This window comes from Myotis daubentonii, chromosome 7 (assembly GCF_963259705.1).
Source record: "Myotis daubentonii chromosome 7, mMyoDau2.1, whole genome shotgun sequence".
NCBI lineage: Eukaryota > Metazoa > Chordata > Mammalia > Chiroptera > Vespertilionidae > Myotis > Myotis daubentonii.
In genome coordinates, this window is record NC_081846.1 from 13,064,964 (window position 1) to 13,086,149 (window position 21,186).

Consider the following 21,186-nt stretch of genomic DNA (forward strand, 5'->3'; position numbering starts at 1 on the left):
AACCAGGATTTCCCCCGTTTCCCGCGGAGTCTCCCTCGGGCGGCATCGACACGGCCAAGGACAGCACGCCCTGGAGGTGCCCGGGGGCGCTCCTTCTCCGGGGCATTGCGCACGGGCGGCTCGGCGCAGCCTGAAGCGGAGGAGCCCGGGGTGGGCGGGAGATGCCGGGTGGGAGAGGGGCGGCGGGGTGGGAGCTGCCTTAACTTTGATCCGGCCGCGGCCCCGGGGAAGCCGCCGCCGCCGCCCCGCCCGAGCTGGGTGCCGCGGCGCTCGCCTCTGCGCCGCGCGTTTCCGCGGCTGCCTCTTTAATCAGGAACACAGAAGGGGCGGGCCCAGAGCCGGCGCGTAATCGGATAGCTGTGCCGCGGCTCTGACATCCACATGCTGCTCTGCCTGAAAAGGCAGGGGGGAGCCCGAGGGGAAGCAGAGATCGCGAGCGAGGCAGCAGCCCGCAGCCCGCCCCCAGCACATCTTCAGACGCGCAGACACTCGGCGAGGCGCTGGGCGAGGTGGAGGTGAAGGCGGGCGCGAGCGAACTCGGAGAGGGGCTCGCTCGCTCCCAGGCGATCCGAGCCGCCTCCGCCGCACCGCCAGCAGCTCGGGCAACGGCACCGGCACCGGCAGCTTCCTTCCTCAGACTCCCCTCGTGAGGCTGGCCGAGCGGGTGTAGCCGTTGGGGGAGGATCCCGCTAGGGGAGCCCGGCGAGGGCTGGAGCCGGGCGGCCGCCTCCCACCCGGGCTGTCCGGCGGTGGGTGCCTCCGCCCTCTCGTGGGTCCCGGGTGCCGGGGGATGTGTGTCCGTTTACGCCTCTGAGATCACACAGCTGCCTGGGGCCGTGTGATGCCTAAGGCAAGTCTTGGCTTTTATTTTTATTATAATTTTTTTTTTTTTACGCTTGGCTTTCGGGAAATATTCGTGATGTTATAGGATAAAGGAAATGATACTTTGAGGAACTGGAGAGGACATAGATCCGTTTTGTGTTTAAGAGAAGAGAACCGTCCCCTCTTCCCGGCTTGCTCCCTCTTGGCTGTTTTCAAGAGCGACCGACCCTCCTCCCCGTGAGGTGGGGATCCAGCAAGGATAAAGGTGAAGACGGGCCGCCGGGCCCAGGAGGGAGACGCTGACCATTAGAATCCTCTGCAGAAGACACTGTGAGGAAGACCACAAGAGCGAGAAAAAACACAAAGACTTACAATTATACAAGAAACCCACACATCCAGCCCTGGAGAGAGCCTCTTTCTCCAAAATGGATATGTTTCCTCTCACCTGGGTTTTCTTAGCTCTCTACTTTTCAGGACGAGGAGTGAGAGGCCAACCAGGTAAGGCCCTGAAAGTTTTTTTTTTTTTCTATTCATCTCAACATACTTTCCCTTTAAAAGTAACTGCTAAGGCAGGGAGGGGGGCACAAGGAATGGCATAGAAGGAGGCATCCTTAATACTGAATAATTTAAAGAGCCATCCCAGTCGGCCCCCCTACCTTACACCACCATCACCACCACCACCACCACCACTGCTAAAACCCAACTTCATTCTCCTGCGAGGAGTGTGTGTGTGTGTGTGTGTGTGTGTGTGTGTGTGTGTGTTGAAACATAGACAGAATTTGGCGGTGTTCAGATGTCACATATGGACTGAATCAAAGGTTTAAAAATACTACAAAGCCTTTCTGCATTACAGTTTTTGGGATTTTTTTCCCCTTTCTTGAAGCAGAGCACATCTCCCTGGAGTTTCTTCAACCTAGCCAGCGGAATATAAATCATGTGCATTCCCTCCACGGAGCTGGTTGAGCAATGTTAACTGAAGGGCTTGGGAAAGGCAAGAATCTAGTTGTTTCCCAGTGCTGTGGGTTCTTTGCAGAATGTGCGGATCCGCCTCAAAATCGCAGGGCTCGGCCGATGGGGCTTTCGGCAGAGCCAGGGGCTTGGGGCTGGGTGCTGCTGGCCCAGCCAGGTGGTCCATCCACCCTCCTCTCCTTCCTGCATCCATGTGTTTTCTGGGAAAGTAAATCGTGTTCTTTTAAAAAATATTATTAGATAAAAACAAACTGCGTGGCCCTCCAAGGTCTCTCTTGTGAAGTGGTTAGAAACTTTTGAGTGGAATTTGTTCTCAAAACCACTGCCAAAAAGGGTGTGTAGACTGAGCGCAGAGATAAGCACCCGAAGGCCCCGAAGGTCTGGGGCCAGTGTGTGTGTGTGGAGGGGGGTTTGGTAAGGGGTCAAGGGGTACACTCCCTGAACAGGGATCTCTGGAGTCGGAATATGGTGGGGCTTGTTCTTCCTCCCTCACACCACTCTCCAGGGTGAGCCTCTCTCCCCTCTGAGAACAGTGTCTGGGATCTGACTGAACTCTTGGAGCTGCTACAGGTGATTGAGAATGAGGAAACCATCTATAGGGAAAGAGGAAAAAGAGAAAGGAGGAAAAGCCTTCCTGGCGTGCCCTCACCCAGCCGCACTTCCACGGCTCTGGCTGCAGTACCGGGCTCACCCCTGGCAGGCTCCTGGGCACCTCCTCCCATCACCAGGGCTGGTGGGGGCAGCCTGGGGCCTGCTTTGACGGATGGGGAAGTTGGTTATCGCCTCCTAACACATGCACACGCCCCCCTTTAAGCTCGGCTGTTTATTTGAGGGGGAAGAAGATTCGGCATTGCCCTTCCTATCCAAACCCTCATGTTTGCTGCGCCTGCTCTGCCATGACTGATCTCAGGGCAGCTGCAAACCCTATCAAAGAGATGAGTGCAGGTCCCACTTGGGGACGTCTCCTGTGCCTCCCCATTCCTTCTTGCCTTGCTTCCAAATTCCCGGTTTGATGTGAAATGAAATTACCTCCCACAGACCTGAAGGCTGCATAAATTATGTATGTTTGTGTGATTCGCTGTGTGTGTGTGTGCACGCTCCCGCGCGCGGTGAGGATGCCCACGGTATATTGTGTATTCAGGCACGGTCGCTGGTAGACCCCGGTGTGCGAGTGCGCGGACACTGGTGCGCACCCCGGCACACACTCACACGCGCGCGCGCACACACAACTTCAGATTCTGTGTGCTGTGCAGAGCGGGAGGGGTCGTTGAAGACTCAGGGGCCATCTTCTACCCCAGATGTTCGCACAAATGTCCCCTCCTCCCCCCGCCCGGCGCCGTGTGGATGGAGTGTGTACGTGTGTGCGACAGAGGACGGGACCCACTCCCGCTCCGCCACCTGCCTCCGCGCTCTCCGCAGCGCGCCCCTCCCCGGCCCCTCGCCGCCCTGCGTCATTTCTAGAGAAGCCGGAGGCGCAGAGCGGGCAGGTCGCCCTCTCGGTGGGACGCGGAGCTGCTCAGGATTTCGGTCCGAGCAGCCCACCGGCACCCTGGCAGCTGGCGGCGGTGGCAAAGGGCGAGGCCCAGCTAGACCTCTGACTCACCCGGTGCGCGCCGGCCTGGAGGGGACGGGGACAGCGGCGGCGGCGGGAACTCATTCCGAGGAGTCGGGGGGAGGGGGGGGGAGAAGGAGGGCGGAAGGTGAAAGCGGGAGGGCGATTGAGCAAATAACCCCTCGGCGGCGTGCAGCCTCGGCGCCCCCACTTCTCTGCACGCCGCTGGGCCGATCCCAGCACCGCCGCCTCTCGGCCTCCCTTCCGCTCGGGCTTGGGGCTCAGGACCGCTCGGCGGGCCCTCCCCGAGCGCCCCCTCTGCCTCGCGCGTCCCAGACGCTGCATTACCCCCTCTCACCCCTCATCCCCCACCCCCACCCCATCCCTGGAGGGCCGGGCCGGCGGGGCAGGGGGATCCGAGCGCGGGCCGAGCTGGGTGGCGAGACGCCGGGGTGGGCTTTCCGAGCCGAGGGCGGAGGCGGACAGGAGCCAGCTGGATGGAGCCGCGGGGCTGCGCGCCGCCTGCACCGCCTCCAGCCGCGCTGCGCGCCGAGCGCTCGCCGGGCGCCGAGACAGGTGAAGAGCACGCGGCGCGGGCGCCCACGTGGTGGGGACGCCGTGGCCCCCAGCGCACCCCACCCCCAGCGCCAGCTCTCACGACGCATCGATTTGTTTGGGCTACGCAGCAGAAACAGAGCCCAGCGATCCATAAACATTCTATTAGGCAAAAATATCCCCAGTGAAAGCAAAACCGAGGCTCAAGCCTGGGCAAAGTTGGCCGACTCCAACTCCCCCAGCCTTGCCCCTCCTCCTCCCGACTGAGGACAGCGCCGGGCAGAAGAAGCTCGCGGCTTTTCCTCCACCCTGTCCAGTGCCAGAAAGTCTCGGCTGCCGCTCCCTGCTCGGGAGAAACCTCTGCAGGGCTGCGAGCCTCCCTCCCCGCCGCCGCCGCCGCGCTCTTTGCTTTTCCACGTGAGAAAAGGAAATAGTCACGGCCGATGCTTCATTTCCACTGATTGATTTCTTTTTAATATCAACACAAGTTAATGGAGGCGCGGCGAGCTGTGATTCAGCGGCTGCCCCCACCCTGCGCCTGGGGCTGACTGCCCGGCAGCTTTCCCCACCAGGTCTAGGGCTGGGGCGCGGGGCTGCTTGGAGAGGGAGGCTGCGGGGGGGGGGGGGGGCGCACAGGCCCGCAGAGCTAACGCCCTAGGGCTGGCGAGGGACGGTGGCGGAAAGAACCTGGTGACCCCTGGGAATCAGGGGGTGCTGCGGGATTGGGGATCAGCTTTCCAGGGCAAGCTCAGGGAATCCGGCTCCTCCGTGTCCCAGCTTCTGCGGCTCCGGCTGATCTGTCTGGAAGGAGAGGGAATGCGCGCTCTGGTTTCTTGGCTTGTGCTCACTGCTTGCCTCCCCCCGCCTCCCCCGCCCTCTCTCCCTTCCTTCCTTTCGGTTTCAGACAGAGAGGAGAGCCCCCTGGCGCTAGCCATTCGCTGTCAGCGCCTTGCCACGAAACTCCCCTTTGCTAGAGTTAATCGTGGTCCGCAGGGGACTAGGTTACGCTCAGGAAATCATTCAGGCCCTGACAATGGGTTTCTTCAGATGGTGGCAACTCCCAGCCTCAGGGTCCACAGCGCTTCGGGCCAAAAGAACCCACGCCCTCTCATCTCCAAACACCCACCTCCGCCCGGAGAGCTTCGATCGCGCTGGGGTTTTACTGCCACGGACACGGGCGGACGCGGGCAATTCAACCTTCTGTCTGAAATGATCAGATAAGAGGTGTAAATTGGCGGTGGGAGACAGGCCTGGGGTCAAACTAATCCTGAAAGAGACGCACGGAGGGGCTAGCTAGGCTCAGGATAAGGGTCCGAGGAGGATTTCTCTTTTAGCCTGTCTCTCTCCAAATGCGGGATAATTATGAGCAAGCATAATAACGTGCAACAAAACGATAAACTCCTAGATTCTACACAGACAGTCTGCTCTAGGCTCCGGGGACTGGTCTCATGCCCGCATTCCATGGGTGCCCAGTAAACTTTACCCCATAAACTGCGGCTGGAGGTAGTGAAACTGCGGCCTCTTGCCAACAGAGCACACAGTGCAAAGCAGTGGGAAGGGCACTGGGGGCGGGGGGGGGGGGGGGGGGGGGACGGGGCGCCTCAGCAAGCTCCTTCTTGTCCAAGATGTGCCGGCAGAATTGTGACTGCCCAGGCAGCACCGCAGGTTTGGACTTTCTGGGGCGGCCGTCCATTAGGCCACAGAGCTCCCTGCTGACAACATGGAAGGTTGGAGCGTGGCAGGGACCAGAACCCAAGGCTATGGAACAGGACTCCTGCTGTCTACCAAGTGGCTTCAGCCCCTGCTATTGAATGTGAAGTCCACACTGGGGCAATGAGAGGCCAGTTTCTACCTGCATTGAGTTGAGAGGCATGAATGCCAAATAAGTCAGGGAAGGGCCTGGGGTGGAGGTGGGGTCATGGGGAGGGGCACCTTGGACTAGATGATTTCTGAGTAACCTGCCTGGTGTTTCCACACAGCTGCTCATGGAAGCAACCAAGGCAATGAGCTGACCTTGGGTAACCCAAGTGTGGGACAATTCTGGGCTGACAGAATTCAGAGCCAGATTCATTGGTGAAGAGTTTTCAGAACATATTCTGTGAAAGTCCAGTTTGGGAAGACGTTAGGAAATAGAGATGTGACTTTCCTTTTCTAAAAGGATGGAGCAGAAGCGTAACACCATCTTGACTTCTTACACTGACAGGAGAGGATGCGAAAGGTGACCTCTGGGAAGTCGTTTGTAATATCATTAACATACTTGATGTATGGGATCATCTGACCATCATTTGCCATTGGACGCCTTGAAGGCACCCTCCTGGAGTAGCAGAGATGTGTTTGATCCCAAAAGTTAGTCTTTGTTCTGTTCCTTCCAGGGAAGGAACTCACTTTAAAAAAAAAAAATTTTTTTTAACCCATTCCTGGATGCTACTGTGGCAGCTCAGCCTAGAGAGCCTACGGCATTTTTCACAGCCTTATCTGCCACGATAAGAAGGGATTGAGGGGCCTAACGGTTTCCTCACCGAACAGGATTCAGTGGGGTTGGATTCCTGGATACTGTGGCCTTGTAGTGTGGCTGGCCCTCCAGGAGAAGGCATCTTCTAAAGGTTTAGGAAGCTGTCAAGTTTAGATAAGGCTGAGCTCTGATCCTATGGGACCTTGGTTGTATTAATAAGGAGAAATTAATTTTTAACCACTGGGAAGGTTGCCAAATTATGTGACCTTTGGCAGACCAGCTGTGCTATAAAAATAAATCCCCCATTTCTGAAAACGCTGCTCCTATCCAGTAGAACAATAACAACCTGGCATTTAGCACAGATGAGCAGCAGGGTTGAGAAGAAAGGGGAAGGGGGGGGGGCGTTGCCAAGAAAAAACCTTCCGATGTTGTAAGGCATAGTTTCAGGCCTGAGCATCCTACCTACCCCCCTGCCTCCCCCCCCCCCCAAACACATGCCCTGGTTTTCAGTACACAGGAAAGAGGGCCGGGGGACCAGGAGCGGGGTGCCTGTGGGAGCAAGGAGTGGAGAAGGTGTTAAATGCTTCCAGCCCTCTCACACCCCAGCCTGAACACATCTCGCATTGTCCACACGGACAGACTGCTGGCACAGGAAGAGAAAAAGGAGTTTCCATCAGGCAAAACGTTTCTCTTTTCCTAATGCCGCTAAATGAGCTTGTCACATAGAAGTTTGGGGAAGACCTTCATTGGGCTTTCCAGCTTCTGAAGCTTTGGAGCCAGACAGCCTGGGTTTAAAACCCAGCCGCGCCCTGCGATCCAGAATACTGAATCTCCCGTGCCTCAGTTTCCCTCTGTGCCTCCGTTTCCTGGTCTGTCAGATGGGTTTGAGAATGATATAGCCCACCTCATAGGTATTATTACCTGCCTATTCGGAAATCATGTCATCTTTAAAACAGCCTCAGTGGAGTTTACTGTATCACAGAAAGCACAGTATAAACATTGTGGTCAATGTTCATTATTTTATGAGCTTTTTAATCAGTAAATAATTATTCCTTCCCAGCTCTTACCCCACTAACCCTTTACCTGTGTTTTATAAGCATGGGAATTATTTCTCCTCACTCTGTCCTTTAGAGACAGGTATTCCCTGCTAGGTTCTCATCTTAGATATACTTCTCCTCTTTGCTTCTTTTTTCTCCACATTCAGTGTTCTCACCTCTACTGATTTTTTTAAAAATCTCTCCTCTTTTCCTTTTCCTCTCTTCCGTGCTTCATCAGGAGAATGTGCTCAGCAGGGATCCCAGTGCTGAAGGTACCTTCCCTCCCCCCGAATGTGTAATAACTTCTACTGTGGCATCAAGGCCCCTCAGCAGCTGAACTCAAAAAAGTCATCATAAAGACAAAATAGCTTTTACCCAGCAAGACTCTTAATAATCCCATTTCCCTCTGGGTCTTCATAAAAGAGTCATGATCTAATCCAGAAGGAAAGGGAGGGGCCTGGGACACACAAAAGGAAAGCTCTCCCCGTGGTGTGCAGTGGACGGGGCTGCAGGCCAGCTTAATGCAATGTCCAGTGTGACCCTCCAGAGATCCCGTGATAACCAGTGATCTGGCCAGTCTTTCAGAGGAAAAGATAAAGGGTATTGCAAATTATCGGACTGAGTGGTAATAATAATTGTTGTGATAAAGAGGGAAAATAAAACAGATGTGCCCCAAAGGCATTTTGGGGGCCAGGGGAAGAAAGATGGGTAGAGAGAAATGAACTAAAATCCAGCAAGAGCCAATCCATTCCCAGCACAGGTTTAGTGATGAAGTAATAGTTTGCATCTTTCTGGTGCTACTGACAACAAATATCTAGACCTTGCCTTTGGGAGGGTGGGGGACTGGAGTGAGGGGGCCAGAAAACATTCCAATAAATTATTTTTACCATTATTAGAATTAAAATATAAGTGTCATTTGAACGTCTTCATTATTATCTGAGGTTATAAGTGTCATTTGAACGTCCTCATTACTATCTGAGGTTCGAGTGTCTTCAGAGACATGGTTCACACTAACTCTACCTTGACTTATGACTAGGTGCTGGTATCCCAAACAAATCATTTAAACACACAGTTCACCACTAAATTTACCATTAGTATCAGCTGGGGGCTGGGTAGGCCTTGTTGGAGCTGGAGAAGCACAACAATTTGTGATAAGGCTTTCTTAGCATTGGTGGCACCTACTGATGCCTGTGGTGTTGCGTTAGGCAACTAGCAATTTATTAATTTATCAAACCTCATTGACACTGACTCTTGGGAAAAGCTCTGGGTTTGATCCTATAAAGTTCTCCAAAGATGAATCAGAATGGAGCCACTCATACCCTCGAGTTGAAGTGGTCCATCAGAAGGGATAAGGCAGTTCTGAGCTCTCACATACCTTGGAACAGCGATTGTCAAACACTGTGCTACAAGAATGTGTAAAACATGCAATACCTGACCATTTAGTCAGGAGCACTGACCTCTTTCCCTTAGATCAGTGGTTCTCAACCTTCCTCATGCCGCGGCCCTTTCATACAGTTCCTCGCATTGTGGTGACCCCCAATTTCATTGTTACAAATTGAACATAATTAAAGCATAGTGATGAATCACAAAAACAATATGTAATTATATATGTGTTTTCCGATGGTCTTAGGCGACCCCTGTGAAAGGGTCGTTCGACCTCCAAAGGGGTCGCGACCCACAGGTTGAGAACCACTGCCTTAGATTGTCAAACAATAAAATGACAACAGCCAATGCAATAGCCATCAGTGTGCATGAATCAAAATTAAACTTTTTTATTTGTCAGGTCGGCAAAAACATAATATAGTTTAGTAATTAGCTTGCGTGCTCCATGGGATAAAAAGGGTTGAAACTCGCTGCCTTAGAAGATACTGAAGAGCTTAGGAGTCCCAGGTTTGGGTGGCCAGGGATGGGGGAGGGTGCACTGAGCCTGACTGAGGGCATAGATGGGATTTAGGACTGGGAAAGGCCTAAGGGAAGGGGGAGGTGGGAATGGAGAATTGGACACTGGGTTTGTTGGAGGTGACACCCAGAAGCTTCAGTGTGGAGGGAAATGATTGCAAACAAGGTTGGAAATAGTAGCTCGGGCTAAATGCAAGGCCCAAATTGCTAGGCCAAGGGGTTTAGATTTCATTTACTAACCAATGGGGAGCCATAGATGTTTCAACATAAGCCCTCAGTTAATCAAAATAAATGAAGAAAACTATTATATTACTTTTTTCCCCCCTCCTTGGGTTTTTGGCGGGACCTCAAAATTATTCTTCTTCTATTTCCTTCCCCAAATGTCTGTTGAAATGGTCAGGAATTGTAATCCCAGATCTCTCATCAATGGCATCAAAATTACATTTGCAATGAAGGCTGGAAAAGAGTGGCCATAAATATAAACGAATGCTATTATATCGGCTGCCCTATTGGAATTGCATTTGTTTATGATATAAGATGACAAATAACAAGGTTACCACAGGTGGCATGATTCGAGGTCAGGGAGGTAATCACATCAAACTTACATTTTAATGATTAAACAGGGCTTCATTTTTAGAATCCAGATTGAGGGGAAGAGACTTTCCAAAGCTCTATTTCCAGACCCAGTTTCCAGTTCTCCCCATGGGGAACCTTTGGAGGTGTTCTAGAAGAGGGGGTGTTCCCCCCTTCCCTTCTCCTCTTTCCATGCGGGCTTCCTCTCCCCCTCCCTCCCTCTCCCCCTCCCCCCTGCCTGGCCGAAGATTCTTCCATTCTGATTTTGAACTTTATCACTGCAAAAGTTCACAGGGGTTTCCATTTGCCGTGCCTTCAGGAGTGCATCACTCACTGCCGCTGCCCCATAAATTGAATAGATTGCGTCCCTTCCCCGTTGCCTTAGGAAGTGGTCGAACAGCCGCATTCCTGGGCTGATGGATTGGCTCATTGCTTCCCCGCTGAAGCCAAGATACAGATTTTATGAGACTGTCTTGAGACAGGCTAACGTCGCTTTGAATAAAACCAAACCCAGCCTCGGCTCACAGAAAAGGAAAACTCTTAAAAAGCAGCTCGTCCAGGGTCAGCGAGCAAAATTTGGTTAAGACCCTGAGCCGAGAGAGGACTTCGGTGATGGCGGCGAGGGATTTTAAGAAACACTTTTTGGTCTTTCTTTTTATGCATCACTGTTGCTGACAGGCTCACACACAGAACTGCGTATCCATAATATTTATAAACATGCAGCCGCAGACCCAGTTACGAAAGGAAACTCACGTCAGTAGAGCTAATGTGATTAAAAGAGACATTTGAACTCTCCATAATGCAAGACAGACGAGTTCTTCTGAAGAATCCTCGAGTTTTGTTTGAGGCTCACCTGGAGCAGATGAAGCAGGACCAACACCTTGAGTAGCTAATCTGCTTACCTGGGAGGGGAGAGAACCTTTACATTTTGGTTCCCCTCTGGGCTATAGGGTCTTTCCCCCGCCTCATTGTACAGGCTTTGAATCTGAGAACTGGAACTGAACTTTAGACTCCCTGCCCTCATTTTATAGAGGAGAAAACGAAGGCTCAGAGTGGTTGACTAACTTACCCAAGGTCACACAGCTTGCGAGTGGTAAGACCACACAAGACTTCTTGCTGGCTAAGCGGCAAGGTGGCCACGTTCTCTTTTTAAGTAGGAGAAAGCCTCATCGCCTTGCTACTGGTCAGTCAATGAAACAATGCTGTGCAAATAGGAACAGGACGGGATTTTGCTGTCGATAAAGGATGAATTATAAAGTGTCATTTTAATGGAAATGGGACCGAGTACTTTTCTCCACTAAGTGTCCCCAGGTGTGGAGAATAGAGGTAGAAGTAGGTGTACTCTCACCTTACTCTCTTTTCCGTGGCATTTGAAATAGCAAGGGCACAGAGCTCTGGCTCTGTGGGTTTTAAACCCTGTTCCAGGAAGGCCTGATGTTCTTAACGGAGATGAGGGAGGGACTTCGAGGCCTGGACACGACTCCGATTCTGCCACCTTCTGTTCCCACGCCTAAGAGGGGCTCCGCTTTCAGCTGCTCTGCACGTTGGAGCTCAGGGTAGAGTTTTGTTCAAGGAAAGAACAAACACTTCTAACAAGAATTCTGAAAACTACGCACCTAATTCAGTCCACTCATTGCATCACAGTTAGGAAGCTGAGACCGAGGCAGGCCACTGAGTTAGGAATCCAGGTGCCACGTCTTCTCGGTAATATCAGTCCCCCCTCCCCTTCCCAGTAACCTGGTCCCCTCACCCTAGAGCAGTGGTTCTCAACCTTCCTAACGCTGCGACCCTTTCATACAGTTCCTCATGTTGTGGTGACCCCCAATTTCATTGTTACAAATTGAACATAATTAAAGCATAGCGGTTAATCACAAAAACAATATGTAATTATATATGTGTTTTCCGATGGTCTTAGGCGACCCCTGTGAAAGGGTCCTTCGACCTCCAAAGGGGTCACGACCCACAGGTTGAGAACCACTGCCCTAGACCCTCCATCAGTAACACCCTGACTCTCCAATCCCACATCCAGCCAGCCCTAAATTCCCCTGTTTTTTGCCAAGGACTTTTCCCCTCAGTTCAGCTAAATCAAGGGACCTGATTGTTATTATGGGACTGTCTGCAGGCGGTTGCCAAGTGTCACTTGGTGTCACCCCCTTGTGATTCTGATCATTTAAAAGTCTCACTATCCTCAGGCTTCAGTGTCGAACAACTATCGTCAAGTTCAGGCTCTACAGTGATCCTTTAAAACAGCTCCAATTGAGTTCCCTTAGAAGGCAGACCAGATTTTTAAAAAGATCTTCTTTTAGTCCTTCTTACTAAAAATCTGCTCTTACTAGGAACCAAGGACTTGCCTGAAACTGGGTTCTGTAGGAGGGTGAGTTCCCTCTGAAGCTGGCAGAGCACCTGAGAATTGTAGGTGGACCAGCACAACATTTCTTCACCTGCCCCATGACCTGGTAACCCCAGAGCAGCATGGGATGGTGCTTAGGCCATCAGCAAAGCAAGGGGATGGGAGGGAGGGAGGGAGGGAGGGGAGAAAAATGTCAGTAATAATCTGACATTTTATATCAAATAAGAACCCTAAGTAGTCCTTATGGGGGGACGGGGGGTGTCAGACCTTTGGGACTTCAGAACATAGTATTCTCTTTATTTCAATTTACTTTTAAAAATTAAATTTATTGGGGCAACATTGGTAAATAACATATGAGTTTCAGGTGTACAGTTCTATAATACATCATTTGTATATTGCACTGTGTGTCCACCACCCAAAGTCTAGTCTTCTTGTGTCACCCTGTATTTGATCCTCTTTACCCTCTTCATCCTCCCGTACCCCTCTTCCCCCCTCCTAATCTCCATACTGTTGCCTAGCCGTAGAGCTATCACTTTAATGCTTTTATCCTTGGGCCCCTGAGGACCTGGCCCATCTCAGTTGCAGGAGAAAACTTCTCTGAGCAGATCAGGCCTGGGTTTGCCTGCTCCCCTTTGGGAAATGTGCCCCAGGTAAAAAGGTAGTTACAAAAGCAAGGGAGAAAGAAATCCCTGGTCAACTCACCAAACAGACTCAGTAGCTCAGATTTTAGCAGGTCAGCTTCTCTTCTGCGTATGCATATTGGCCTAGAGGCATTTGCCCTTGAGTTCACCTTTCTTTCGGCTGGGCTGGATGGACGGGACTCCTGGAGAGAGCGAGTGTGCTGTTCCACTGGTCACAGGAAAGGCCTCCGGGGGCGTGGATAGTGCTGCTCTTCAGAAGCAAACCTGGGTCGTTCCTCTTGGGAGTGTGTTTGCATTTTAGAAATGGAGGGTCCTCAAACCTGGGCATGAAAGATCAATTATCGAAAGGAGGCATGGATGGATTCAGTGGGTCTTCTGTACAATTTTTACTGATAGATTTCAAGAATTCAGTTTTCTTCAAGGAACACAGAGACGAAAATTCTAGAGTATTTAACTTGATGGACCTGTCTGTGCAAATGATGTCTGATCTTGTGTGAGAAGGCATGAAAGTTTGTACTGGACTGAAGTGTTAATTTCATATATATATATATATATATATATATTTCAGAAAGGAAGGACGAGGGACAGAGGGATTGAAACATCAATGATGAGAATCGTTGATCGGCTGCCTCCTACACACCCCTACTGGGGACCAAGCCCGCAACCCAGGCATGTGCTCTTGCCCGGAATTGAACCCGGGACCCTTCAGTCCCCAAGCCGATGCTCTATCCACTGAGCCAAACCAGCAAGGGCCAAAGTGTTAATTTCTAAAGTGTATGTGTGCCTGATGTATGTTTGGTATCCAAGTGTGTGTTTCTCAGTGTGAGTGCCATCCAGACAAGAATGTGAGCTTGTGCCTGGCTGGTGTTGCTCAGTGGTTGAGCATCGACCCATGAACCAAGAGGTCCCCGGTTCGATTCCTGGTTAGGGCACACGCCTGGGTTGTGGGCTCAATCCCCAGTAGGGGGCGTTCAGGAGGCAGCCAACTCTGTCATCCATGTTTCTATCTCTCTATCCCTCACCCTTCCTCTCTCACTAAAATCAATAAAAACATTAAAAAAATAAACATACATTTAAAAAAAAGAATGCGGGTTTATAAATGTTTGGATATTGGAACGGCTAACCACACACAAGCAAAGCAGATGTTTCAATGAGTTCTCAAATATTTTAATGAGTGCCTCGATTTTCCTGATAAAGAGAGGACAGAAAACAAAAAAAAAGAGTTACTCCTTTTCCTTTGAGTGAAGTAAGTTTTTACCAGGAGAACAGGCAGGCAGGCAGCTATGGGACATACACACGTAGTTTAACTTTTTTCTTCAGTGGGGAAGTGATGACTCCTGGTGGGGCTCAGAAATGAAACCTTCCTATGAGGAAGTTTCCTGTCTTTCCTGATGATCACGTGTGCCTGCCCTGATTACTCAAAGCGCAAACTGGGCGCCGTGGGGGCATTGAGGAAGTCAAGTTCTTCTTTCCATAGAAAAGTCCTTAGGCAATTTCCTCTCCTCCGAGCTGTAAGACAGCTGGTGATCTAAGTCCCCTCCCCCCTCCCCGCCTTCTCAGAGGTCCACTCGTGGTCCTATTTCACATGCATGAGCCAGGACCAAAGGGCCCCAATCTGACTCACTACAAGAGGTTAGGTGCCCAGCTTGGGTGAGTGGTGTGGGCACCTGGCCAGCCTTCGGGGACTGGCTGCAGAGGAAGCGGTGGCACCAGGCCCGGCTGCTGGCCTCACCTTCATCTGGGCAGGAGGGCTGGGCCCATTGTCCTTCTGGCCTCAGAAGGGTGCAGGGTCATGAGTTAGAGCAGTGGTTCTCAACCTTCTGGCCCTTTAAATACAGTTCCTCATGTTGTGACCCAACCATGAAATTATTTTCGTTGCTACTTCATAACTGTCATGTTGCTACTGTTCTGAATCGTCATGTAAATATCTGACATGCAGGATGGTCTTAGGCGACCCCTGTGAAAGGGTCATTCGACCGCCAAAGGGGTCGCGACCCACAGGTTGAGAACCACTGAGCTAGAGGATGATGTGGTTTCTGCTGGCCAGAGGAAATGGCCTGCTTTTGTTTTCTATCCAGTAGGAAATGGAACCTGAATCCATTTGGTTCTGGGCAGGGCAACAGGGCACAGTTTGAGCTCTTGGAGGCGCTGATGCCTAAAGGCCACTTGTGTGGGTTTGTGTGTCCCCCACCACCACTGTGCCCATCTTTTATGCATTTAAAGCCCGCCCGCCCGGTAATCTAAATCAGAGTTCTGGGAGACAGTAATGCCAACAGGCGCGGGGAATAGGGAAGTGCACCTGTAGAGTTAAAAAATGCATGACCCTCTTCCTCAAAGAGTGAACGCAGGAGAGAGACCCGTCCTGGAGGGCGGCTGCTGAGCCCTAATGCATAATTCACGGGCCCACGCTGCTCCGTGCAGATGGCGATATTAAATCGTGATTGATGCTAAGAGCGGCACGGCTCTCAGGAAGGTCTCCCGGAGGCTTCTGGATGTTTCCAGGTCTCTTGTGTCTGCTTGTCCTCTCTTCTCAGGTCGTCTTAAGCGAAACCCCCCATTGCCCAGGAACCCCTCCTGGGGATGGAAGATCTTCACTCCCAAATATGTGAGGTTCTTCAAATGTCATCGCCCACCTTTCCTGCCTTTGAAGATGGCCCCTTCCTTTCTGGCACGGGTGCATCTGTTCCCTCCAGCCGGGCACTGTGGGGAGGGCGGGGGATGCTCCGCCAGGCTCCCCCAGCCCCTGCCAGAGGGCTGCTGACCGGGGACAAAGCAGCAGCACACTCTGCTGGTGGCGCCCAGGCAGGAGGGACAGTGGGCAGAAAGCTCGGGCAAAGCCAGCCGTCCACTCAGCACAAAGCGCTCTTTGTGGCGACTCTGAGGTCAGAGGCGGTGGAGTCTCCTATGCAGATTTTCCACTCCGTGCATAATGAAATCATAAATCAAATTTGTGGTGGATGTGGAATTAAGTGTTTGGGAGTTTTGCTTTTGCTTTCTTTCAAAAAAAAAAAAAAAAAAAAGGCTGAAATCACCCTCCAGGGCCTGATCTGGCCCAAAGCTGAAAACGCGTCTTCCGCATCACATGTAATTGTTACCAGGCTTGTGGGTCGGCACCACAAAACCGCTCTTGTCAGTTCCCGGAGCCGTTACTTCTGGCGGCCTGGCCTGGGCTGGGCTGGGCTGGGAGGCCCGAGAGCATGAAGGATTTATGAGGTAAAGATAGAGGAGAGGCTGAGCGAGCGCAGAAGATGGGCCCCGGCCAGGAGACAGGAAAAGGCAGGGAGGCATGTTAACTTTGCAGCTTTCTTGTTCTTTTTTAATCCCAGAGCACGTGATTGGGAACATTGGCGACCACTTTCTGAAATATTTTCATTAGGGAGCGTGTGTGTGCGTGTGCGTGTGTGTGTATGCGTGTGTGTGTGTGTGTGTGTGTGTGTGTGTGTGTGTGAGTGTGCGTGCTCAGCCGGGTGATGAGGGGGGAGATGGGCTGAAATAACCTCTTCCACTGAATGAGTAAGTAGGTTAGCTTCCTGGACTGCCATAAAAGGTCTGTAAAACCCTTTCAGGCCACTGGTAGAGGAGAGAAACAAGGAGAGGAGGAAAAAAATGCTGGGACATATTTGAAGTTCCTTGGGTTGTTTGCCCTTTCTTTCAGACCCACCCTGTGGCGGTCGTTTGAATTCCAAAGATGCTGGCTACATCACCTCGCCAGGTTACCCCCAGGACTACCCGTCCCACCAGAACTGCGAGTGGATTGTTTACGCGCCCGAACCCAACCAGAAGATTGTCCTCAACTTCAACCCGCACTTTGAAATCGAGAAGCATGACTGCAAGTAAGCACCCTCCTGCCCACTGTGCCTCCTTGAGACACCCTCCCTTCCTCCCTCCCTCCAGCCCCGGCTCCGACCGCAGCGCCACCTAATGGCCACACTCGAAACACTGGGTCTGCTAAACACCTGGCCTGCTAAACAGTGCCGGACCTGGGTCCCAGGGGAACCCAAGATGGCATTCTCTTTCGGGGGGAAATAAAGGACAGTTGGTCCCGTAGTATGGAGGAAAGAACCTTCTTGAGTGAATGTGTAAGGAATAGCATCCTATCTTCAAAAGCTGGCAGTGGGGGGAGTTCCCTGTGGGGGCATGGTGGGAGGTGAACTACAAAACAGCAGCTCTTGACTTTGGGACTTGCCTCCCCCTTGGAGATCTCCCCGTTTCCACTGCTACAACCACACGTAGGAACCCCACCGGCTTCCTTGATAAAATAGTAGCCCAGTCCCACGTGGAGACTCCCTCTGCACCCAGCCGTGGACACTCGGGCTGTTGTGGTGGCAAGTGGCAGCTGGTTTCCTTGCAGTTAAACATCAGAGTCTCCACGGGTAGATCTAAGATGTGCATTGCTTCTTGGTGTCTGTGCTGCCCAGGTGAGAGTCTCAAGGCTGGATTTATCTAATAAGCAGTCTCCTAATTGCTCTGTAAATATCAGCCCACTCCTCTCTCACAAGGGCCCTGGGAAAGGGGGGGTCCTTACCACCTCCACGTGGCCAAGGAGAACAGCCAAAGCCCAGGAACCTAAGTCAGTCACCCGCGGTGACTCGGCTGGTCTCACCACCTCGGTCCTGTCACTGTGGAGATGCGTGGCTCAGGAGACACCACGTGGACATGTAGACATCTGGGAGTGCTTCAGAAATGCCATGTTAACACGGAGGCCCTATAAATCAAGGTGGGGGAGCAGACAGCACTGTCATGTCCAGAATGTGAATACAGTGCTTCCTCCTTGAAACAAAAGGGAAAGTTTTCTGTGCAGAAGGTCATGTCTGGCTCCAGAGAAGCGCCTACAAGGTGCCCCTGCTCCAGTGGGTATCCAGTGCCCCCTTATGGTTGATAAATAGTCTGAGCCTTTCTTGTGACCAAGGCAATGCAAGTGATGAAAAATTCATCAAGGGCCAGCTGATGGGAAAGGTGCAGGACTCGGACCTGGACCAGCCAGCGCTTACTCACAGATTCAGGACCCTCTGTAACCAGGCAGAACACAGAACCCTCTGTAACCAGGCAAAACCCTCTGGAAACACTGTAAGACAGAGCCCACTGGATGGTACAAAGCACATTCACATTCTTGGCATGACAATGCTGCCTGCTCCCGCACCTTGATTTATAGGGCCCTCGTGTTAACATGGCTTTCACTGTGAACCCGTGCATCAATGTCATCGCTACCCTCTGAGGACTGCTTTTCACCTACGCAATGGTTTTCCCCTAACAAGAGTTAGTCTTTGTTGCGAATCCCAGGGTTTCCTGGATAGAAGCCTCATGTGACAAAGAATCATAAGGCCAAGCTTCTAATCGCAGATCGTCTCTTGACTCATTGAAGGACACAGGGTAGCTGCCCAGTTCCTCTTTGTCTAAGTTCAGTGCACACCCTTGGACACGCTTGCACAGAGTCGCAAGGCTGCCCATTCCCTGCCAGTGAAGTTCACCAAGAATTTCTGTGAGAAGGGCTTCTTTATGAGGTGTTTTTGCTCTTGGAGCCTCTGGCCCGGCTGCAGGAGGTTGGCACGGACTGAATCGTAATGCACCGAGAGCTTGGGTCTGAGCTCAGAGAAATTTGACCTAGCACCTCTCTCCACTGAGGGCCAAATTCTGTTATGCTTATGCCAGCAAACCTCCCAGGGAAATCGCTAAGAGGTCATCCTATGTATATTCATAGCGGCAGAGGGAGAAGGCACGGCTTTGGGAGGAAACATTCAGGAGCTGGTGAGCATGGCTTTAAACACGTTCGGAAGTGTGAAAGGCCAGGAAGACACGCTCCCGCCCTGTTTGGGGCTGCAGGGAGCCCCTTCCCCTTCCAAGACCCAGCTCCAGGGACGGGAGAACTCAGATTGCTGCAGCCCTCCGGGAAGAGGGCAGAGTCCTTTCACGCTGAGCTGGAGCAGGCGCGGGACAGGTTATCCTCCAGCTTATCATCTTCACTAAGTAGCTTCCTGTTTGCCTTCCCAACTCCCCCATTCTATGCTGCTGGCTCGAACCGGAAAGGTCAGGAGGGTCAGAGAAAACCCTTTCTGGGGTCTCTCTCCCCCAGTGCCAAATTGTCAGAAAGGGTCTGTCGGGGTCAAGCCCCTGCTACTTAACCTCGTCCTTCATTTCTCTCCCCCTCCCCCGTGTCCCTTCCACTCCCCATGTCTCTCTCACCCTGATGAATTTTTGTATTTAGAGAGACACATCCGGTCCTCTCAACCTCTCGCTCTGCAAGGTATTTTTGACATTCTTCCCCGGCCATGTGCATTCAGAATCGATGGGCTTCTCCCCCACCGCCCTGGCTCACTTGCGAAAGGAACAGTTAATCTAATGGAAGTCCCGGAAGTTCTTCCCGGTGCCTCCTCATTTCCCCCTCTCATTTCTGTTCCGAGGGAGCTCCTGGGTTTGGAAAGCACGTGCCAGCATAGGAGCATGGCCTCCTTTCTCCTCTGATTCCGGGGGCCTGTTTCCAAGTGGATGCGGCTCTGGCAGCCCAGCGGGCGGTGCTCACCAAGAGGAACTGCCTGCACCATCCTTCTGATGAGAACGCAGCAGTTAACACCTCCGTGAAAGGGGGGATGAGTAAGGAAGTCAGAAAAGCAGCCAGCCCTCCCCCCCCCCCCCACCCAGTGCTCCTCCCGCACTTCTTCCTCTCTGCGGGATGGTCTGCAAAGACTGCCCCGTGACCCGGAAATGGGCCCTAATCGAGAGGCCTGGCCTGGCCAGGCAGTTGGCCCTCTGTGCCTTGAAATCAGCCCAAAGGGCTAGGCCAGCAAGTTCCAACCTCTCCAGCTCCTGGCCCACACAAACTAATCACTAAACGTCGTCAGCCATCCAAAAAGTGTATTTTTTGCCGATCTGACCCAAAAATATCGATACAGTTTTGATTCATTCACACTGGATGGCTATTGTGCTGGCTGCAGTCATTGTTTTATTTGACAGCCGAAGGGGAAGGAGCAGTGCCCCTGACTAAATAGTCAGGTATGGCATGTTTGAGAAATGCTGGTGGCAGCCCTGGCTGGTGTGGCACAGTTGGTTGGAGAGTCAGCCCATACACCAAGATATTGAGGTTGCCATTCCCGGGTCAGGGCACCTGACCCAGGTTTCAGGTTCGATCCCAGTCGGAGTGCATGTGGAGGGCAACCAAGCAGCGTTTCTCCCCCACATTGCTGTTTCTCCACCACCCCCCCCCCCCACTTCCTCCCTCTCTCTCCTCCTTCTCTCTAAGATCAGTAAGAAATAAAATCCTTGCAGCACACCAATTGAAAATCACTGGTCTAGGCGATGACTGACTAAACTCCAGACAGAGACCTTTCCCCCTAACCTTTGCTGTGAATTCTGTTCCGTCTGCTTGGAAACTTTCACTCACAGCCCCATCGCCTGGCCGTTCTCAGGAATCCGGGCCCCCAGAACCCAAAGGCTGCTCTGGGGCTTAGTCACCGGCTGTGGGCAGCAACCAGAGGCCTTGTGGCCCGGCCAGGTTGGTGTGGCCCAGGGACAAAAGGGCAGGACTCGGGGCCACCTGAGCAAACAGGGAGAAGCCACTTCTATGGTGAGGAGAGGCCACTGCCGGCTGCCTTTCACCTGAGTCATCAGCCAACAGGCTGCACGCAAGGGTTTTAGAAACATACGCAACAAGACTGAATCTTTCTCCGTTTCTGAAATCTAAAATCCATGCCTTTGAAAAACACCCACTGCATATGATACATGGCTTATTCATGAGTCCTTCCCACAGAGGCAGGGACAGCAGCCCAGCCCAGCCCAGCCCAGCCCATTATACCACCCAATTATACCAAATTCGAGAGCCTGCGTTCTTTTAAGAATTGGTCATTTCCAGATGGGTATGGGGAGAAAAACGTGTTTTACAAAGTGCAAAAACCGCTAAGAAGACTTGACAGAACATTTCTTCGGCCAAGAACCCACACAGAAGCCTGCACTAACGACTTTACATGTGTGTGCAGCGCGGCAGTATCTGATTCACCTTGGGGGGCGTTGCAGAATAGCGCTCCATCCAAGTGAAATCTCCAGCTACTGAGACATGCCCCCTCAGAGTTCCAGTTCTTTCTACAAAGGTTAGCTGATAAAAGGCCTTCTGGAACCTGTGCCACACCTCCCTGTCTTCCGAAACAAAACAAAACCTAAGGCGAGTCAACTCTACTCACGCCCCCCCCCACACACACACCCCCGCCCCTGTAAACGTCACTTTTTGTGACAGGCTGGCTGTGTAATGTCATATTCGGAGTTTTTGTTCACCTTTGAAAACTTCCCAGGCCTCAGCTTCCACCTCTGCAAAACTGTGATGATGATGATGATGACGATGATGATGATAA

The 21,186-nt window shown here is 52.1% G+C and overlaps 1 protein-coding gene across 4 annotated transcripts in view; it reads left to right on the plus strand.

The window, feature by feature from the left end:
* The first annotated feature begins 379 nt into the window (after positions 1-379).
* The window catches only part of NRP2 (neuropilin 2), a 119,722-nt gene continuing 98,915 nt past the window's right edge, over positions 380-21,186 (plus strand). For all 4 annotated transcript variants that reach the window (XM_059702880.1, XM_059702881.1, XM_059702882.1 and 1 more), the window contains exons 1-2: positions 380-1,320; positions 16,506-16,683. In XM_059702880.1, the coding sequence (XP_059558863.1) occupies positions 1,248-1,320; positions 16,506-16,683 (251 nt within the window). In that variant the 5' untranslated portion in view covers positions 380-1,247. The remainder of the gene's footprint in view (positions 1,321-16,505; positions 16,684-21,186) is intronic.